The following is a 22818-nucleotide window of genomic DNA, read 5'->3' on the forward strand; positions in this document are numbered from 1 at the left end:
GGTCGTCGTTGTCACCTCTCCTAAGCTTAAGGAAACATGCCAGACAGGTGTTATTTGGAACAGGATTTATTACTGGCCAAGAAAAAAAAACCTAAAAACTCTACTCTACTCTATTAAATTAAGAGTAAAAAACCAAAATCTAAGTTTACAGCATTATAAAACACCAACACAAAGACAATGTTGTTATTTTCAGTTCAGCACTATCGTACAATGTAGAAACAAATTTGGCAAAATGAGTATCAATCTGAATTTATTTTATTTTCAAGTAAAGACCACTTGAAAGCACCCTATCGTAGAAAAAAAAAATCACATTTCTGCTGTAAAATGCAAACTTACATTTATGGTTATTCCAAAGCAGATGCTGTGCAGTTCAATGTATAAAGGAATAAATACCCACTTCTAATTTTTAAATGTATGCCATAGCTTTGCCTACTATTGTTTATATGGTCATTATAGAAATCAAGATTGTCTTTAGCCTATCTGTATTTTCTGTCTTCCAAGGATTTCAAATTCATGCCTTTCTTCTTAAATACCTCTATTACATTTTCTCTTTTCTCTGTTAAAATAAAAGGTTTCTAAGTTCCTAGTATACTGGTTATTTCTCTGTAGGAAAGCTTTTTAAATACTACAATTGTGTTCTCTTAGAGACTCCACCAAGTCTGTCAGAGTCTTGCACGGAAAGGCATTAGTAGCCATAAATACAATTAAAATAAAATCATTCTCAGGCAAACATTTTAACTTACTAAATAAGCACATATTATTAACACAGGAAAATAAATTAAAATAAATTTGTGTCATTTCGTCTTTGGTTTTGATCACTTACTATCAAGCCACTGTTACTTTGCCTTCTCTCTCTGTCGTGAAGTTTTCTGTAGAAAATCCCTCCTGGATTAAACTGGGTACTCCAAACAATCATATCCCCTCGAAAATATGCATCCATTCCAGTTATCCTTGAATTATGTTCAATATGTGATATTTGCTGATGAGCATCACTGTAGTTGAATGGATATGCAAAACCCAGGATGTCAGTGTCATTAGCAACATAGAGAACTTGATCTTCAGAGCCTAGGGATTATTATAATGAAACAAAAATAAGGTAAATGTCAACTAATGCAAAATCAGTGATTTTCACTCAAGTAGCTTTTTGGTGTTTATCTGATATAATTTCCTATGTTAAAATTATTTTCTGGTTGTTGAAGACTGCGAAAACACTCACAGTCTGGGCAAAAAAGGCAACTCTTGATACTCTGATATCAATATACATTATTTCAGAGCTCTCCAAACTCACAGTGTGACAGCTAAGACTATATTTTAAGGAGTATGTGACATAAGAATTTGAACAATTTTAAGCAGTATACAAAAACACAGGATATTATGCATTAAGCCCATATGAATCCCATATTTTTATATGCATGCTCTCTTTAGGGGGTCCTAAATGTATATATTAAGGGAACACAGTCATCAATAAATTCAAATCAATTATTTCAAATTGATTAATTGGAAATTAGAAGTGGAATGATTTTATCTTTAGGGAAGGCAGTGAAGTTTTGAAATCAAGTGCAACAGAACCTGTGCAGTTTTGTCTTACCTCTCCTCATTTCAGATGGTAAACATTTATGGATACCTCTGAAAGGGTGATATTGATGGATAACCTGTTAACCATCTTGATTCAGATCTCTTAAAGTTTATTATTCATAAGAAAATGCTCTTTAGTATCCATTTATTAAGTGTTGAGAAAGTTTATATCTGCTGGATATATTAGAATGTATTTGTATTATTCTTTTTATTTCTCAGTTCATATCAGATTTATTTATCCACAGAGAATCAAATTATAATAATGTCTGTCTGACACACTTCCACCTTGTGAGTATGAAATATCAAACATCATTTGTTCCCTTCCTCTTGATAAATGCAACAACAAAGAGGAGTTTTATTAAAGCAAGTATCAATGAGGGAAAGAGGGAAAAATTAACTTTATTACAATGGAAATGAAGCTTGTGAAAAATCCAGATTTAGGATAATGATCCCCAGATTTTAAAATTCTGAATTTATGAATTATGCCACAGAATTAGGTCTCTGTTCCTATAATAACAAACCATTACCCTCAGTTAGTAACCTTGTTTGTTCCCATGTCATAATCTGATTTTTTTAGCAATAGGCAATGATGAGTCCATGTTGTATAGGAATTACTAATGATTCATTAATGTGATCTTCCCATGGCAAATTTTCATCAAAAAAATGTGGATAATGCATATAAGGAACCTGACTATCACCATCTAACTTGGGTGTACCTACATTACTGACTGGTGGGCTGCAAAGAAGGTAGAACTGGAATTACCATGGAATCACCAACCTGTCATGGTTCTAGGATGTACAGACACAAGATGTGCTCTCTGCCAGTAAAGCTCAGATCAGATACTGCTCAGAGTTGTGCACAAGGGTGTAGAAGGAACCACACCTTTATAACTTCAACACTCATTCTGCACTAAAGACTCCAAGCCACACCAAAATCTCACTAAATTGCAGGTGGGGTGTCGTGATCAGACTTTGAGTTATCCAGATACAGACCCACAAACATTATGTGAACTTTGCCCAGTCAGCTATATTATTGCTTGTTTCATGATTTATAAGTTAAATAACAACCAGATTTCAAAATTACCTCCATTTTGTGCAATACCTCTGCCTTATGGACAACAGAAATAACATCTCTGTGTGCTTATTTCTTTTCCTTCACTAGACCATGGTCTAGGTAGCTGATTTATATAAGGAGCACATAATTAGCTCATTATACTTAGAAGAACTCCACTTAACTTCTGTAGAATTTCTCAACACTAAGCAAAAAATATTAACTCCAAACACTACTTAATTTTTTTCCTAAAATTCTAAAATATGTCTTTATGATGGAGTTGATTCTTCTCTCAAGCTTCTAAAGCTTCACGTGCTTGCTAATGTATAATCTCTGTTTTTCTTATTTGTGTATATAATATTGTAAACAGAGAAAGCTGGAGTTGGAAATGGGCTTTCAAATTAAGTAAGTTCATTTACATAAAAGTCGTAAGAATTTACTGCTCACTGAAATAAAAAGAAAGGCTGGGTGGTTTTGAGAGTTATGTCTGTGAACTATTCAAGAAATATTTATCTAAAAATAAATAGTATCTGCAACACATTAGTGTTACCAACCAGGTACATAACCAGTGATTTAGTACTGTCTCTGTAGTTTGATTTTTACAGCCTTACCTTTTGCTATGCAACTGTTATTCCTCTCCTTATAGTTTTTCTCACATGCACATCTGTATGACCCCTTAATATTACTGCAGTGTTGGGAGCAGGCACCAAATACCATACACTCGTTGATATCTATGGAGAAAAGAATGGTAATTTATATACCTAGAGTTTAAAACACTATTATTCAACAATTCCTTAAGATCATGGAACAAAGCAGGTGAACAAAAGGAACTTGTAAGCACTAGTACATCTTGCAACAGTAAAAGGAAAACCTTTGCAATTATTAGTAATGTTATTTCCAGTGCAATCAACATATCTCAGAGAGATTTATTTTTTTAATATTATTTCTCCATCCTTCATATATCAATCTGTCATTATTAGAACTTGAGATCAACTTTGACAGTAAAAACACCTGCTATAATTCTGTCCAGCATACCTACCTCTGCTACAGTCAAAACTACATGATTATCCTGCACTGGAAAAGCTCCTCTTAATACCATTTCCTTAAGAGCCAAACAATGAATTATATATTCACTTTGATAGTTCCACTGGAGTGATCTGAACTTCTGTAAATTACTGCTCACCAGTAAGAAAATGAATTCACAACCTATTCTCTGAGAAGCAGATTTATTTTATCTTTGCAATCAACCCTGCCATTATAGCAACTGTGTCTTCTTCCTGACCAGTATGGCATCATATACATAAAGACTACGTGTTCTAAGGGATTTTACTATCTGTTTGTTTTTTGTATTTTTTTTTTTTTTAATTTCAAGTGTTTTTTAATGCACCTTCATTATTTTAAGCACCTTAAAATATTCTCATATGCCAATTTAAACACTAATCCCAAATGCTCAGTTAAATAAACTACTAGACCTCAAATCGCAATGAATGTTAATCTTTGATAACCTCTCCAGGTAAAAAGTGTAAATCTACATCCTATAAATCCTTTCTTTTTTTTTTTTACTTTTTTATTTTTTAATCCCATATCTACGGAATAACTTTTACTCTGGAAAAAAGTATGTGATATGTATCTCCTCCTCCTGCACAGAAAATTGACTACACAGTTGACTTTTAATACTTTACAGCAAGGGATGATGGAAACTATCTGTACCTTCACATTGTCTATTCCTCCTGTTTCTCTGAAATCCAGGTTTACACTGACATAAAAGGGATGTTTTTGTCTGATTACAGTATGCATCATCTCCACAAGGATTCACATTATCTTCACATGTATATTCAGCAACGCCTAAAAATAAACAAAGTGTCTAAATAATCCCTGATAGATTTGTTTTAGCTCTTAAAAATGAAACTGAAACAACAACAAATAAAAAATTTGTCTGTTAAGAGTATCAGATAAATTTTTAACAAATAAATATTACAGTTTTTAATCTAAATATGCATAAAAATTGACAATATGTAATTGAGATATAACACGTCACATCAAGAATCTAATACTACTTTTGTTTTTTTGCAAATATGAAGCAAAATACAATCAACCTATACTCAGATTTCATCAAGAACTTTTAACTACTCTAAAAACTACTACAGCTTGAATTGCTACGAAATTTGCCTTTCTCCTGTGGCACAGAATTACCTCCTTTTTTTGACTAAAAGGAAATAACTTCACATTAAACAAACTTTCTGTATTATTGAGTAGGTTTTGAAACAGAGAAGTGTCTAAATTAATTGTTTCTTTTCTGCTACAATCACAAAAACAGACCTTTGTCAGCCAAACTCACTTATTTTGCAGTCTTGCTCATCTGAACCATCTCCACAGTCATCAAACCAGTCGCACTGTAGCTCCATTGGAATACATTTCTTATCATTACAGGCAAACTCATCCTTTTTACATGGTCTTGCTTTGTATGTAATTTTATCTATATAATCAGAAATTAATAAAAAAAAAATGAGTATTTAGAAGTCTTAGGTTATTTTAGGCACACACAAATGGGAATGACCACGAAGCATTAAGCAACTGGAAATTATTTCAAGCTTAATTTCTTTCAGTTTCAAATTCTGATCTACTAACCTCCAGTTAAGCTTTACTGAAGGACAAGCAGATCTCTGTAACAAAGTTTGCCTTCAAGTTGTTTTCTCTGATCTGAATGCCTTGAAAGGTAATATCACCTACCACAGTGATCTTCATCCGAGTTATCACCACAGTCATCGACCTCATTGCAAATCTGCTCAGGTCGCAGACAAACCCTGTTGTTTCTACATCTGAACGGCCTTGTTGGAGGGCATGGAAACTTTACTGCATATTAAAGAAAAGAATCAGCCATTACCCAGTTGGTATTCACAAACCTTCTTTAATGTCTCCTTATTGAAAGCAATAAGCAGGCACAGGAACATGGTTGTGCTTGACATACAGATTGTGCTTGATTTTGACTTCTGGTACCTCATGGGAGAGCACTTCAACAGTGTTGACAGTGTAAGTTCTTCATTTAGGGAATGAAATTATTTTTTTGTGATAAGGGTAATTTATAACATTTTTTGAGGATCAGTAAATAACAGCGGGAATTGAAACAATTGCAACGATGATCAATATTACACTGTAGATGTAATTTTACCCTTCTATGCATTTCCTACAAAAGAGATTAATTTTTCACAAGTATCATATCTAAAACTGCATGGAAAGCAATAAAAGAAAACTATATCCTACATTTCAATGTTCTAAAAGCAATATAAACAAAACCTAGAGAAGTGTCTCTGTATATTTATGTATCTTGCATGTCATTCTTGCTTTATTACATGAAAAGTACTGAAAAATTTAATGTCATACCACACATTTCAGCAACTTCATCAGAGTTATCTCCACAGTCATCCTCACCATCACAAACCCAAAAATGTAGTTTGCAGAGGGAATTATTGCACAGAAACTCATCAGCTCTACATATATTTCCCCCTGGGAAGATGAAAAGAAGATAGGAAACAAACAAACAAACAAAAAGCAGGAAAACAGAAAGACAAAAGAAAATGTCAGCTTTTGATAAAACCAGTACAACCACTTATCACATACCATTTGCAGAGAATGACACATGTAACACAGTTAAACTTATAGATCCCCAATAAGTGAGTTAGAGAGATAGAGAGAAATACTCATTTAAAAATCTCTTCCTTGACCATTCCTTCTCAGGACTGTTAGCTAGGAATTACCTGTTCAGCCTGACTAGAAAGGGCTGTTAGAAAGACACCAACAACTCACCAGCTGGACGTGTTCCCTTTGCACTCAGCCAGATGTTTAAACTACCTGTCTGTAACTCCCTTTGGTGATGCTGCCCCTCAGCAAAGCTACATCAGTAATTTGTGCCATCAGGGAATGGTGTAAACCAGAAGATAGAAATTCAGTCAAATGTGTGAGAGGCCACTTCAGTCCAAGCTTGTTTCATGTGAATGTCTGATCCTCCATCTATTTATACTCCCACACTCTGAGCACACACAGACAACAGTGTTTGCAGCCCATTAGAGCTTTTTTCTTCTGAGAAGCAAAAGGTTTGGCCAGGCTTGTAATATCCCCATCACCTATAAATGCTGTAATTAAGAAAGGTCTGGCCAGGTAAGCATGAAGTAGACAAGAGTAGGTGACCTCTAACAGTATCTTCCTTTTTGCAACCTCTGAAATTTCTCATTAGGATATTTACTGAACACAGAAAGCAGCAAGAATAAATTCTTCCATGTAACGTCAGTATTGAGTGTACTCTGAATTATCTAACAAAAGGGAACACAGGGCAAGGGAAAGTCTTTTAAGGTGGAGTGCGAAACTTTAAAAATTAATTCAAGTTGGATTCAGTCTTCATATGTGCAGCACTAAGAAGGAATTCCTTTCAAAATTAAGACTAAATTTTATCATCACCAATCAACAAAGTAACGAAAATTTCTTGCAATTAATTTCCCATATAACACATTTTTATGGTAACTGTTTCTCAGTTTCCTGAGAGAAGCAGAGTGTAAAAGAAATAGAGCTGTGTACCTGCAGAAGAGGAAACAATGAAATTTTATATGATAATGCCAAAACTCTCTCTATGGTTTAGTTAAACACGTTAAACCCCCACTAAGAGCGAGATCGGGCTCCAGTGGCTTTTTACTTATTCATTCAGTGCCCTGTTCACACTCCATTAACACCAACAGAAGGCTTTCTTTTGCTATAAAGGTACAGAATGGTTTAATTTTTTTTCCCCAAAAAATTAATTTCCGTGAAATACCTGTATCATAAGATATTAGAAACTCTCACACTATGTTACCAAATATAATTCACTCCCATTGCAAATATAACTTATGAACATTAACAGAAATATCCTGTATTATTATCCAAGGAAAATATATAAAATTAAAGTACTTTTCATGATAAAAGACATGAATATAAATAATTCTCTGTGTAATCACAATATAACCATCATTCTAGTTGTATAATAAGATTGAAGAGAGTTATTTTTATAAATATGCACAGTGGGCCACAGATAAATATTATGGATATTATTTTAGAATGTTGCAGAATAAAACTCCATTTGTGTTTGCTGTATTTCCAAAGATGAAAAAAATTAGTTATCAGTGAGATAAACTGGCATTTGTTTCATGTGATTGCTCGGGCTGTCATAATTCCTTTATAAAATAGATTTCTGCAACAGAATCATAATTGTGACATAAATACAAAGTATTATAGCAATAACCAACTAGGCAAGAGGGTTCTTATTGCATTATAAGCAATTTGCAGTTCACAGAAGCTCCATTATGCTGTCCAAAGAATAATGTGGCTTCAGAGAAAATAAACGTGTTACTATTTACCTACACTTCATTGGCTTTTAAAGAGATACCAGATATTTTAAAAGCAGCTTTAAAATGGACTAGAAGGATTTTTTAAACTTTGCTATCTGTCTTCTTGCATCTAAACATCTCTGGAATATTCTTCCCATTTTCTGAATTTTCTGGTCTCTCTTTCAAAATCAATTATACCCATAAGGCATCTTTTTTTTTTTTTTTCCTGGTGGTAAGTATTGCTCAAAAGACTTAGAACAAAAAAAAGGAAAGGATATCTTAGTCTCTTTGCTTCCTATCTGATTATTGTCACTTATTGTACTCCATTAGGCTTTTGAAGCAAACACACAGAACTACTCATTTTAAAGAAAAGGAAAGAAGAAAAATCTGGGAAAAAAAAAAACAACAGCAAGAAAAAATGCAGAGTAAAGTTGAGTAAAAAGAGTGAGTCCAGCTGACTGTTCTGGACTTCAGGAGAGAAGACTTTGTCCATTTAGGAATCTGCTTGGTAGAGTGCCGTGGGATAGAAGCCCTGGAGGAAAGAAGGGCCCAAGAAAGCTGGTTGATATTAAAGGATCCCCTCCTCCAAGCTCAGGAGTGATGCATCCCAACAAAAAGGAAGTCAGGCAAAAATGCCAGGAGGACTGAGTGCATGAAAAAGGAGCCCCTGGACAAATGTAAACACAAAAATGAAGGTGAGGCCCTGGCACAGGTTGCCCAGAGAAGCTGTGGCTGCCCCATCCCTGGAAGTGTTCAAGACCAGGTTGGATGGAGCTCAGAGCAACCTGGGCTTGTGGAAGGTGTCCCTGTCCATGGCAGGGGGTTGGAATAAGATGAACTTTAAGGTCTCTTCCAATTCAAAGCATTCTATGATTCTATGAAATAAAAAGAAACCCAGGGTCTTAAGATTACTTATTTAGCAATTGCTCATTATATTGCATGGCTTTGTAATTTACTGTGCATGGCTTTGTAATTTATTGTGCATGGCTTTGTATTTTATTGTTGCCTATAAAACTGTAAATTAACTTGATTTATTACTGATTTCCCTGATGAAAATGAATATGTTTCCAGTAACAACCCAACCTTTTGATCACTGGGGAAGGAAACACAAAGGAGGGATATGATGTGAGTCATAAACAATCTAAGTTTTGCTTCTTCCTGCAAATCACTTGTGAAGCTGCTGTATTGTCCTTGTTGAAAGAGGTCACAGAGCTTTCCTTTGATCACTCTGAATGGCCAGAGTACCACTAACTTGAAATATGTGTTAATAAAAGTCCAAAAAAGTAAGCCTTTTAAAGAGAAGTGTCTCTTGCCTTGGTCACAGTTTTCTTCATCGCTGCCATCCACACAGTCATGGATCCCATCACAAAGCCATCTGACAGGGATGCAATAGGCCTTATTTTTGCATCGAAACTGATCTTCTTTACATTCTGTTACACAATCCATCTGTGTGAAAACAGGTGTGAACTACAGATTAATGAATGAGAACAGCACACTTAAGGTAAACCCAACAAGATTTCCCAACGTTATTTTTCATTGCCCTACATATTTAGTACGATGAAGTTGTCCCTGACAATGCAATGTGTGATTTAAATAGTTACTGAAGGTGAAGTGAAATTGTAACCACACGTTTCACATGTTCAGTTATTTCTTCTTTATGTTGCTTGTATGAGCAATGGAAACAATTTACATCTCTGACGTCCACTGCCCTACAAGAAACAACCCTGGCCATATGGACAGTTAATGAACTGGCTCATAGTCCCATTGGTCAGGACTAGGAACCTCCAGAGTGGATTGTCTTCACCTGCACTCTGCAGCATTTGGCTCGGGTATCCTTCATATTATATTACTATATTCATATTATATTATACATAACTGGTACCTTTATGAGAAATAACAACTATTTTTGGTGAATTTTGTTTTTTTTTTTTTTTCCCCTTGAAGTTATTTATGAAGGTGATGATTTTTTAAATAGATATCAGAGCAAGATGTAGGAAGAGCAAGCCCTGAAGGCCCCTGGAGTTTGAGATGCATGTTAGGGTTGTATTAGAGGAATCTAGAGGACAGAGGGAGCCAAATTTGTCACAGATTTGTCCATGTTGCCAGTACAGAGCAGTCTCTGATGCAAACTCTTGCAGAACCATGCTCAAGTTTTGATTTAGGAAGAACACATTTCTCTACCCCAAAAGGTGACCACAGAGCAAACAAACATAGCACAGTGTAAAGTCATGGGGTTATCTTACTGTTCAGTGGATGCAATAAAACCATATTTGCCCTTTCAATTAACTTGAGACTTAAAACTCTTTAAAAAATCCCATCAGGAGGAATTAAAAAAAAAAAAAAATCAACAGAAATTTGTTCAGGTACCTCATCAGATCCATCAGCACAGTCGTACTCTCCATTGCACTTCAAAGATGCCGAAATACAGCCCCCACTGGCACACACGTACTCACTTGAAGAGCAGGTTGGAGATGCTGGTTACAAACACATATTTTAGCATTAAGAAAAAGACAATTTGTAAATAATTTGGTTTATAATTTGAAGTTTTCCTCTGGCTAACATAGTGAGCAAACCTGTGTCTGTAGCTGAGCAGGGCTTTTCCAATCTTCTTTTTAAACTACAGTGAAATATTTGACAAAGCTGAACTGTATAATGATAGTGAAAGGATGTTTGTGTTTTATCACTGAGAAATTTCCTTTCATGTTTTCCTTACACTTGGTAATAAAAATAACTATGCATATAGACAGATTCATAGAATGACTATAGTTTTTTTAATGGGCTTTAGCTAAAATTATATGAGTGCTTATAATTAAATAAGCTAAAATTTACAATAAACCATGAGTTTAGAAACGATACATTATTACAGTTAAAATTAATAAATATTAATCAATTTTATTTAAAATATATTTGGATATTCTTGACACATTTTAAAACAGAGAAATTTTGTTAAAGACTTTTTTTTTGGTTTTGTTGTACCCATCTAGATGGAGATTACAAAAAATTTAGGAAAATTCCTGCAAAAATAAACACTATATTTTCCAAGAGAGTAAAAAGAAAATAAAATAATAACAACAACAATAACAATTTGATAGAGAAAATAATTTTTCATAAGGACTAGCAACCTTTGAATGAACACCACAAAGGGAAAAACCTCCCACAGACACTTCAGTAACATGCCAAGACTTACTGGTATTTTCAGAGTAAAATTTTATATGCTGAGCATATATTATCAAATTACTTTACAACATAGTTAAATACCATTCCCCCAAAAAGATTCATATTGCATAGCTGTACATAAGTGGGGTTTTCAAAACACAAATGGAAAGTCACAATGACACACAGGTAAAGTAATGACACAAAGGTAAAGTATTTCAGATTTCTTTGCACTCCTCTCTACTTCTAGTGCCCAACAAATCTTTATTTGCTGTTTTATTTTCTTCTTTTACTCTGATTTATTCCCTCCTTCATTTTGTTTCTCAGCATTATTTAAATCAATACCTGGGACACAATTTTTCTCGTCATCCCCAAGTTTGCAGTCTTCGTGACCGTCACATTTCCACTTGGCTGATATGCACTGACCATTGGAGCACTGGAACTGATCCCTCGAACAGCCTGTTTCACAGTACCTCTGGTACAAAAGAAACAACCAATATACAACATCAAGAGTTTAACAAACATTGATGAATACACAGCTGGTCACAGAAGTTACAGCCTGTATTCCTACAAGCTGTGAAATACAATGATGTCGTGTGAAATTCAATATATTTGTGGATATGATTCATGAAAGGTGGCTTGCACCCTCTGAGTGGCTGGGAAGCAACTGAGGTCCAGTACTGGCAAGAAAGAAGGGAAAGAAGAGAAAAGAAAGAACAGAAAACCAGCAGAGTATTATCCAGTGAGCTTCTGCTACAAACAATCTACTTTGTTGTCAAAAAAACCCCACACAAACCTAACCACTGCTGTGTGTAGAAGGTATGGTTTGTCAACCAGGACACACAGCATTGCCAGGATGGGAAGAGGTCCAGATCATTGCTGGGACAAAAAGTTGTAGAGTACTGTTAAACTTGATTTTACTTGTATCTTCACTCTTTAAAATAACTACTTCAATAGGTTTAGTTTTAATTTAGTAATGATATTTGCAGTATGGATTCATGTGTGGAGTTCCCATTGCTGCTTTTTAAAATATTTGCATGTGGGAATTCATTCTTCAGTAATATAAAACTATTAATTTTCCAAGAAAATACGTTTCCTGGAAGATGCCTACCTCATCTGAGCCATCTGCACAGTCATAGTCTCCATCACACCAGAATCTCGCTGAGACACAGTCTCCATTTGCACACAGAAAATCTTTCAAAGTGCACGTTTGAGGTTCTGAATAAAGAAAAGAAACAACCCTGTGTTTATTAGCATTTCCACAGAATATACAGAAAACCCCCAACAATTAATCAATGATTATAACAGAGGTAAAACTATTAACTTGCAAAATTTAAGAATTTTTTTTTCCTGTGGAATTTTCTTTCATAACATTTTTAGACTAAATTTAAAATAGCAAGAGAGTAGTGCAAATATTTTCAGGTCTACTGAAATTCTTTGGAGAATTATTGTGATACTGAGAAAAAACTAAACATCATTAAAAAACTGCTAAAAACAATAACAGATAGCATCCTGAAGAATGAATGCTTCTAAACACAAGATAATTGAAGTGGTAATAGGGGGAGTTTTCTCATATATTTATTGTGGCATCAAATGCAGATTTGCTTCACTTTTTTTTTCTTTTTCAAATAAATTAACATTATTAAAACGAAGACAAGACTTGTTCTTTGTCAGTCTATTCCTGAGACTGGTAGGTGTCTGCAAAATGAAAAAACCTTTGGTACACATCACTTTATCACACTGAGTTAGCCCACGTGTCTTTGGGTGGCACTGACACCCAGCTGCTTTTGGAGAACTCCCACAAGCCACTGTCTCTTGTACCAAGTCAGCTGAGCCCTAAGCAACGTGAAGAATGTGAATTCACAGCACCATCCATTCAAAATGTACTCAATATGATGAGATGCTCCAGCTTATTTTACTTCAATATGCTCATTTCAAACATTTTCACTAAAGATTAAATAATTGCTACTTCTCATTGCATTTCGGGCACAAACTCATCCCAGGACAAAATTAACTAATTTGTTTTCTTGACAACTTGTAGCAGCAACAAAACAGCATTAGGAAGATTTTCTAGCAACATTAATATTTTTACACTGATTGAATTAGTATCTTTCTACAGCATTATTATGTTTGCTTTGCTTCAATGTTTACAGTATATTATATTTTCTTTAATTACATTAAATAAAAAATCACTCGTGCTGCCTTAGCAGGAATGATAGTCATTACTGTGGAATTTTCCTTTGTAAGCTTCCTCAAAGATGAAACACTGTTTTTGTTCCAATTTGTTTATTCTGATTTTTAAAAAACTCCCAACTTTCCCCCCAAACAGACATTACCTCAGAAGAATTAACAGTGTATGTTACTCTTCTAATTGCAAACTTTTTAGGGACCTGTACCTTCCTAACAACTCTTACTTATTTCAGAAGGTTCAAACATAGTTAAAGAACAAGAGACTGTAGGAGAAATGCAGTTATACAACAAAGTCATAATGGGCACAATGATTTGCATGATATCACTAATAACTTTTCAAACCCATATATGACATTTTTTAATGAGTATTCTGTTACACCTCTGATAACTCCACCAGGATAGTGAATTTCTTGCACATGAACAAACTATATAGAAAAATGTAAATACTTCAGATGAGTTTCTATAATTCAGTGAATTCTTTCTGCATTCTTGAGAAACAACTCATTTTCTGATATAATTGCCTGACAGCCCTTTGTATATTCATGTATGCTAGGAACAATTTATCACAATGTGCAATGTAATATATTCTGTCAAATGCTTTTGAAGTTCTAATTTCAGATATATTTGTTTCATTACACTTTATTCTATAAGAGACTTGATAGTCTATAAAAATTTTATACATCTATTTCTAACAACTCAACTGTACTTTATACTTTACCAATGATTCCAAGATTTTGAATTTTAAAATTGTGTCAGCCTACTCTTCTTAATTTAAACAGTAGAATACGGGATTCAATAGCTAGAATTTAAGCATGTATTTGAGAATCAAAGGTAAATTTAAAAAAAACAGCATTCATTTTGATGCATTGCCTGTGTCTGGGTACTCTAAACTCACTAATTCCATACATTACAATTGATTACAGATTTGTTTATCAGCAAGTTTAGAGAACGGTCAAGCACTGAACATATAACTTGGTTATTGATATGAAGACAAAGTTGGAAAACCTAATAAATTTCAAAAACACCCCATAGATGACTGTTCCCTCATTACTTGAACTTTTTTTCATCACTTTGTACTATAATGATCTGATCTTCAAGGAAGAAGATCATTACTGATGGGTGATACACATGGAAAATTCCAAATAAGATCCTCTACACTTTTTTTGCAAACAGCAATAATATTTTGTAGAAGTTTTGGCTTTTGTGGGTTTTTTTTGTGTTTTGGTAGTTTTTTTAAATTTTCAAAAGATTGTTCAGTCATGCAGATTAACACCATGATAGCAAAACTCTGACCCTTTATTTGATTTTCACATGAGAAAAAAAGAACATAAAATAATTTCTTGCTATTTGTAATATAGGAAACTGGCACTAATAATAAATCCCTAAGTATAATCTCCCACAAAGCTAAGAAAGCTTTTGTGTGTCAACCCCCCCCGCCCCAGGGTATAACAACAAAAGGCTCTGAGTGATTACTGAGCTACATCGACATTTTCACTTTTATATGAAACACTTGCATATGAAAACTGCAGCACTATTGCTTGCAGTAACTCACATTTTCAAATGCAGGGAGTAATTACAAGGAAGGCAAATCCACTGTAACATCTCAAGCAGAACGAGACACTCTATGGACACCATGTCTCCCACTGGAGAAAGGGGCAGACAGCATCACAATGCCTAATTTACTGAGCTTTCCAAATCATTACCTTGAAGGTAATAAATATACATTCATGATATGCCATCAAGATTATCTACAAACCAAGATATTAATTTCTTGGATTTCTAAGTAAAAGAACAAAAAGAACAGAAATTGTCACACGAAAAGAAGGCATTTAATAACCATTTGTGGAATTTCTCTCCTGAAATATTTTATAAAGGTAATGATTACGATCTAGAGGCAGTAAGGATTTGACATTTCTACCTGAGAACTAAATCTAAATTAATTTACTGAGAATGAGAGATTTATTAGGCCTTCAGCTTCCTCGTAGGTAGGAGAGAACTGGGCTAACTGAGCTACTTTGAATAACCACATCTACTTCTTCATGTGATTAAGTATCACAGAAACAGACTCCTCATGACAGAAAACAAAGGAATCATCTCAGGAATATGATGTGCAGGTAATGTTTGACCCAACTTCATCGCTAACAGTTTATCACTTGATCACTGAACAGCTTTTATGATTCTTATCTACAGCTAAGCAATGTGATATGCAACTGAAAGACAAAGGTAAGGCAATTACAATATTTATTTTAAATTAATGAGATTATTAAAAGCCATATGTCGGGCATTTTTGCACAGGTGGTGCAGAATTACAGGTCTTTATAACAAGGAATAAAATTGGAGAATTTCATCAAGGGACATTTTCAATTGTGGTCAACTGATTTCCAACAGATCAGAAGGTGTTGAATGAAAATATACACGAGTATTTCATCAAAATTCACAAGTTTCCCCTTACATGTTGCTAAACTAACTCTATTTCTCATAACGTGGACTAAGATAAAAGTTACTTACTACAGTTTTCTTCATCAGAATTATCTCCACAATCATTCTGGCTGTCACATCTCCAGTGGTCTGGAATGCAGTTGTTGTTTTTGCACTGGAACTCATGAGGCCCACAAGTTTTTTTATCTGTAATTAAGGTGAATAATATTTACAGCATTGCAAACAAGGAGTCAAAATGGGAAAGACTTCTATTAAAGGCGTGACAACATTGCTGGATACACTTAAGAAGGAGCGACTGTGTTATCATTTGAAACGTTACTTTCAGGAATAATTTCTTTCTCATTACACATTCTTTAAGCTTTTATTTATTTATACCAAAATACATATGCTCTTAAATTTGATAAAATTAAAATATGCACTGTATAACCTGTTATTTATAGTTAAAAATATAAACTTCAGAAGGGATGACAAATTAGTTCGAAGAGAGGTAATTATTGCACTGAATCTCAAAAACTCCATTAGCTTTTCCTTGAATTTCTCTGTAAGATTGCTTTACAAAAGATCAGATCACAGTAAACCATAAGAATATTGATTTGAAAAATGTACAAAACATGTAGTTCTCAAAAGTTATTCTTGCATATAATAATCTAAGACTAATCATACCTGACAGAAAACTTTCCACTTTGGTTTACATGTTCACCTGCTAATGTACAGGAATGAAATTCTACTCATACAAGGTAAAACATCACAAAGCCTACACTGCTAAACTGAGCATTATTTTCTTCATGATGTAAATTTTCAATGCAGAGAAGCATTGGAGGCAAAGCCTCTTGGAGATACAGGAACATCCTGAACTCCTCCAGGAGGAAGGAGCTGCCTCTGTGTTTTCTGTGAGTAATTCTTGAATAATTCGTTCAGCTTCTAAGGACTGAGATGAAATGAAGTAAATTAAAAAGTTATCAGTGACATTTTTGCTGGGAAAAAAACCCACAAAACAGTTTGCTTTGTAGAAGCCTCAATGACACATTTAAAATTACATGTCACCGTGATATTTCAATAGAAATTTTTTAAATTTCCGTTAGGCTGTGTCACAGCGTGTCAGTTCAGCTCCATACGGATCTCATGGCAACTCAGTGAGTTCCAAAAACTGACAGAATTAAAGGGGACTGAAACAGCAGCTTAAATCAACCTCCTTTTTCTGCCTGTGAAATGGAAAGGATGACAAATGAGAAGGATTAGAATTGATACCATGAACCAAACTGCTGTTTTTATTCTGTTGTTCTAGGTGTGATTCTGGAATTACAGTGATAAATCAAAACTACATTTGAATATCAAGAAGGTGGAGGTAAATGGTGTTGCAGCTCAGTTGTGTATAGTCAAAAATCTGGTAATTACAATACTGCCTTTTGTGTTTGCTCCTTATTCTCTGCCAATATGATGACTGTAAGATGTTTTCTCCCAAAATATTTTTTCCTATGATGTTTCTCAAGGTTACAGTCTATGATATTTTGATCACAGTATTTCAAAAAGTTGTGTTGGCAAGCAACTTAAAATATTTAACATTACAAACCAAAAAAGTGCCCCCAAATGTATGACAGACTTGTGTTTTTTCTCAGTAGCTTTACAAAAGATAAAGTTTCAAACCCACAATCCATCCTGTATTTATTAAAGTACTTCTAGTAAACTCTACAGTCTCCCAATAACATATTTGTCCACAAAATGTGTTCTAAACACTAATGACAGGTATCATCACAGTAACATGTAAATATTCTATTTATCCTTCCAGATTCAATAGAAGTACTGAGATCTAATCAGTAATACACAGAATACAAAGACATCCCTTCATTTCAGTTACCTGCTAGAATGAAGAGAACATGCAATATATATTTTCTTATTCTTCAAAAAGAATTATCTAGTTCTCAAGGATGCTAAACCCAATTTCTAGTATTGCCTCTTTACACATGTGAAAAATGGCTGGATTTTTTTTTTAATTTATCCTACTGTAGCTTAACCCTATGATTAGCATTTGAATGTTAATCTTTCTCTTCTTATTCTATTTCTACCAAACACAAAGGAATACTTAATTATATTTTTAATACAAAATATTTTTCATGTTTGTAAGGCTCTCTCCTCTTCACAAATCTGAAAGCTTTATTTTTCCTCTGATCCCTCACAGGAGTTTACAACTGACACTGTATTACAAATCAGATTTCCTTCACATTAATGAGAACTCAGGAAAATACTGGGATAGGAGAGATAGGATATAATAAAGAGAAAGATTTGGGAAGGTTGGATAACAATTATCTCATCTTTGAGAATGATGGATTGACTCGACTCAGAGGAAACAAGGCAAGACCTTAATTTTTTGGATTGTAGAACAATTCAAAGCACACATGGGCACACATGCATTATGTCACTGCTGTCTTCAGCTCTAAATTGCTTTCTCCTTTTTCATAAAATGTGAACTCAAAATGTGAAAGTTCAGATAAGAGTGGTACAAAGGCAAAGAATTACATATTGATTACTCAGTTTTCATATTTCTCTCTTCAAATTATTATTAAGAGATTCTCTGATGTACTGTAACAGGCAAAGGTCCTTCTTCAGAAATTTGTGTGATCACCTGATGGAGCTGCTAGTTGGTTGGGGTTCATCTTTTTGTTGGGGTTCATCTTTTTTCTATATTGAACTAGGATTTTACTTTAAAAATAATTCTAAATGAGTATGAAGAAGACAGGATGAAGGCTTAAATGGGAAAAATAAAACAAGTCTGAAAGAAAACATATGCACCCTAAAAGCATTTTGATTCAAATATCAATCCCTACAAACGAAAACACTATTTTGCCACTAATTGCACTACATTGCCATTTGGGGATTTTAATTCCACATATTTTCATGTTTGTGAATTTGTGCATGTGTGTGCCTGAGAGGGACAAAATCCAAAATGAAAATTCACTTTGATTTGCTGTTCTGGAGTGTGGTGGGTTGTCACTGATGCTGGATACAGGAAATTATAAGCTTGTCAAATTAAGTTTAAGTTCATATAATGCATCCTTCAAATTTCTCAAGGAACATATTCTTCATTATCAGGAAAAAAGCCTACTTCGATTTCTAATACTAAAAATAAAATTAATATAAAATTATTATTAAAAAAGTGAGGAAGTAGAAAGCAGTCATATTAATGTTGACACATCATGCTAATAAAAACCTGAAATGTACATAACCTTTAAAGCAAATTATAATCACTTTTCAAGACCACACACCGATTTCGTCAGATTTTACCTCAAATGGCCCATATTTGATGTAAAATATTAAAGTTGAGATCAAGGGTTAGCATAGTCAAATGGCTTTCTCTAATTGCCTGGACAGTAATCACAAATTAACTCTACCTACTCTTTACCAAAAAAACACCATACACTCATTAATAAACATATATTTCCTAATTCTATTTCAACTGTCTGAGTTGGAAAGTAACAAACAGAAGACTAAATACATTTACACTCCTTCTAGCAAATTTACTCAACATAATATCTCCAATAACACACAGCAGCAGATGTTGACTAAGCAAAATACACATGGCTATGCAGCACTCGAGTAAAAAAACCCTACCCTTAATATAAACTGAGCCTTGTAAGCATTTTAAAAATGAACCCTAAACAACAACAAGCTAGTGTTACGTCAACATATGGAGATCTTTTTTATACTCAGCTTGTAGCTTTAGAATTTATTTCTACCAAATTTTTTCCACAAAATAACAATATTTAACTTGATAAAAATTGCAGAAGACCAACCTGTTGAAACTACTGCCATAATAAGGTCATTTAAACGTATTTCAAATTCTAAAAATATGGAAAACTTAAAAACGTGATTAAACCACCTTGTTCTTCTTAAGGTTTAGCTGTTCTATGTGTACACAACTGTGTGTGGCACAACAACTGTGAATATAAATAAATTCCTCTGTCTCTTTCAACAGAAAAACAAAGAGCAGTATATGCAGCTGGGAGATTAAAAATAAAAATGTAGGTGTTTTTTCAGGGAGATGTGTGATTAAGCTGTAGAACACTTTGCTACAGCATGTTGTGAAAGCTTTACAAAGGTAAAAAGAGAATTAAATCCATGAAGGGTTGTTCCATGCAGAGACATATTTGACTCCAAGTATCTCAGATTCTCAAATTATTAGAGCCTGGAAGAGTATCCAAGGGAAGTTTCACTACTGGCCTGCTTTGCTCACCTATTCTTCCCTAGATAATCATTTTCAGTCTCTGAAAGAGATGGGATAACAGGCAAGATGAGTCTTAGATATGAACCAACATATCCAGTTGTACATATTGTGACTGGAAAAACCTACTGAACTTGGGATTGCACAAAATGCTCCTCTGTATTATTTAATTGAGTAATTCAGGGATTTGGACATTGTTCATTCAATTGTAAAAAGATGACTCGTGAAATTGCTACTATAAAGACAAATTTTCCTCTTCAGTATTAGTGTTATTTTTATTCCTTGCTTTTAAGTTTCATGTCTTGAGGATATTATTAGATGAATTATTTTGAAACTGTGTTGTACGAGCTGGTCTTGGATGGGTAAGTCAGAATATGAATCCACAGTCTGGAAGCTTGGAAACTTTTCAATAGAGGAAAAAAACCAGCTTGTTGGAGATGAAGGTGATGTGGAACAGTGCAGGAGAAAGTAGTTATGAAGTGGATTAGAAGATGAGCAGTCCAGGGTTGGTTCTATAATATCCCAGAAGGGGATATAAAGTGTCTCTATGGCAAAGGTTCATCTCCTTTGCATTCATTGTTTCCTCAAGCCAAACTGATTTCTGGATTCTCACCAGTTGACAGGATTTAGTTTCCCCATCTTGACAATTCAAATGATGGTCTTGGATTTTCAGTGTTGAGGAAGAGTTCCATTTTCCAGGTATATTTGCCACCTCCAACATTTTCATGTATGTGCTGGTGTCAATTGCTTGAGAGATATCCATGGAAAATTGGCTGTTCCTCAGTGCTTTGTCCTTGACTACAGCCTGCAGTTTTGTTACTCTGTTGTTCCAGAGACAGCATAAACCTGTTCAGACTCACGTGTTTCATCAAACCATTCACTGATGTGTGAATGAATAATGGGGAGAGATTTGTATGACCCATAATATTTGTCTTGTTCTGTCCCACCTCAGAAAACTTTTCTACATTTTCCTTTGTAGACCTGTCTTGAAAATTTTGAAAGTTTTTCTGTTCGTGATTAGTTTGTGACTTGCATTGACATCCATATTCAGTGATTTTCTGACAATACTGATCCACTCATTCTGCCTCTGATTATCTGTAATCCATTTCCCAGGTAGATATTTAAATTTATTATTTTCTCTCATTTACAACAAAAAGAGCTGACTCAGCTCTTTCAAAAAATGCAAGCAATGAGTGAGAACAACTACTACTACTATTAATATAAAGTGTGATCTCTTTTTTTCCCCAAGTGATAGTTAATTGTTACTAGGTCTAAAATAACCCACCTCAGTGGGTTAGAACACTGTGGTTCTGGATGTTGTGTAAAATCTGACATAAACTGGGGCTTTGGTTTGGTAATGGTGAAATCCTATCCTTGATCATCTCTGTAGAGGATCTGCCTCCTCAAACTATCACATTTAAGTAAAGAAGATCCATAAGTATCACAGGTTCTTGGAGAAGTCCTGTGGGAGTGCAAAGTTTGTGGAGTGGTGTATTAAGGCAGCTAACACCCTGGAGCTCACACAGCGAAACAAAATTGGTCATGTCAAGTTGGAAACTGCTCTGGACCCTTCTATACAGCCAGTCTTAACTAATAGGCTTTTCAAATAATATTCAAATTATATTTTCACTATTTATGATCTTCATCATCAACAAAGAATGCAGACTGAACTGACAGAAATTGGATAACACTGTGAGAAAAATAAAGAATGTCATAATATCCTATGAAAGTCACAATATTCTATATTATTTAAAAAAAAATTCAAGCTACAGTAACATATTCAAACCCACTGGCATACTCACCACAGTTGGCTTCATCTGATCCATCAGCACAATCTGGGTCTTCATCACATACCCACAGTTTGGAAATGCAGTGCTTTGTTGTTTTACACTGGAAATGGTCTGGAGAACAACTGTTTTCAGCTTTAAATGAAAGAATTCCAAATCAAAACTAGAAATATCCACTAATATTCAAAACACTTGTTTTAAAGAAAAAATATTAAGAATTCAAAATTCAAAAATTAGATACCTCTAGCATAATTTATTCAACATCTATTAGAAAACAGCATTCAGGTTCATACTGTTTATAATTTTGCCATTTTTAATATATTATATTATCAGTAAGAGTAAGGTAAGACAAATATAATGAAGTATCTATTGTGATATTCTTTTAACAGCAAATATACTTAGCATTGATACAATCAAATCACTTTAGCAAAAATCAGATAAGACTTCTTTTTTTCCAACTTCGTAAAAGGCCAGTTGTCAATTCTGAAAGTCAATTTTAAAGGCTAAGGCAGCTCGTGATGCCTTGATCGAAAAAGGAATCAAACTTATGTACAATTTTGGTGAACTTCTGTGCTCTCTGGTAAATTGGGTAAATGGTGAGAAAAGGTGACAAATATTTCACTTTATCAGTTTAGCAGAATGATTTTTTGAGTGATTCCTATAGCAAGATACAGATGCAAAGATGTAGCTTTTCAATTGATTTTTTAAGGATGCTCTAAGTTAAAACTGTGTTAACCTTAGAACAGACATTTGTTAACCAGAAAGATCCTGGGTGCACTCATGTGATTGTAGATGGACTTTTTAACAAGCACATACATCAGATCTTACTATTTCTTAAACTTTTGTAACTGAGAATACAGAAGTAAGATGAATAAAGGACATCTACCCAGACTGGACTGCAAATAAGCTATTTGTGCCAGATCCATAAGGATTTCTTTAGAAACAAGCCTATGTGTGAGAATCTCTGAATAATTTTAAACTGAACTGAATGTAGGTAGAAAGCAGTAGGATCTAAATCTTAATAACGTTCTCCCACATGAATGTTTGTCCCACTTT

General features: G+C 34.1%; 1 protein-coding gene across 7 annotated transcripts in view; it reads right to left on the reverse strand.

Moving 5' to 3' along the window:
- The window catches only part of LRP1B (LDL receptor related protein 1B), a 670422-nt gene that overhangs the window by 56528 nt on the left and 591076 nt on the right, over positions 1 to 22818 (reverse strand). For all 7 annotated transcript variants that reach the window (XM_050339267.1, XM_050339266.1, XM_050339263.1 and 4 more), the window contains 12 exons: positions 21778 to 21897; positions 15829 to 15945; positions 12242 to 12348; positions 11476 to 11605; positions 10345 to 10451; positions 9291 to 9423; positions 6008 to 6130; positions 5357 to 5479; positions 4965 to 5102; positions 4337 to 4471; positions 3238 to 3357; positions 824 to 1065 (listed from right to left, as the gene is read on the reverse strand). In XM_050339267.1, the coding sequence (XP_050195224.1) occupies positions 824 to 1065; positions 3238 to 3357; positions 4337 to 4471; positions 4965 to 5102; positions 5357 to 5479; positions 6008 to 6130; positions 9291 to 9423; positions 10345 to 10451; positions 11476 to 11605; positions 12242 to 12348; positions 15829 to 15945; positions 21778 to 21897 (1595 nt within the window). The remainder of the gene's footprint in view (positions 1 to 823; positions 1066 to 3237; positions 3358 to 4336; positions 4472 to 4964; positions 5103 to 5356; positions 5480 to 6007; positions 6131 to 9290; positions 9424 to 10344; positions 10452 to 11475; positions 11606 to 12241; positions 12349 to 15828; positions 15946 to 21777; positions 21898 to 22818) is intronic.

This window comes from Myiozetetes cayanensis, unplaced genomic scaffold (genome assembly GCF_022539395.1).
Source record: "Myiozetetes cayanensis isolate MyiCay16 unplaced genomic scaffold, myiCay2020 scf9, whole genome shotgun sequence".
Lineage (NCBI taxonomy): Eukaryota > Metazoa > Chordata > Aves > Passeriformes > Tyrannidae > Myiozetetes > Myiozetetes cayanensis.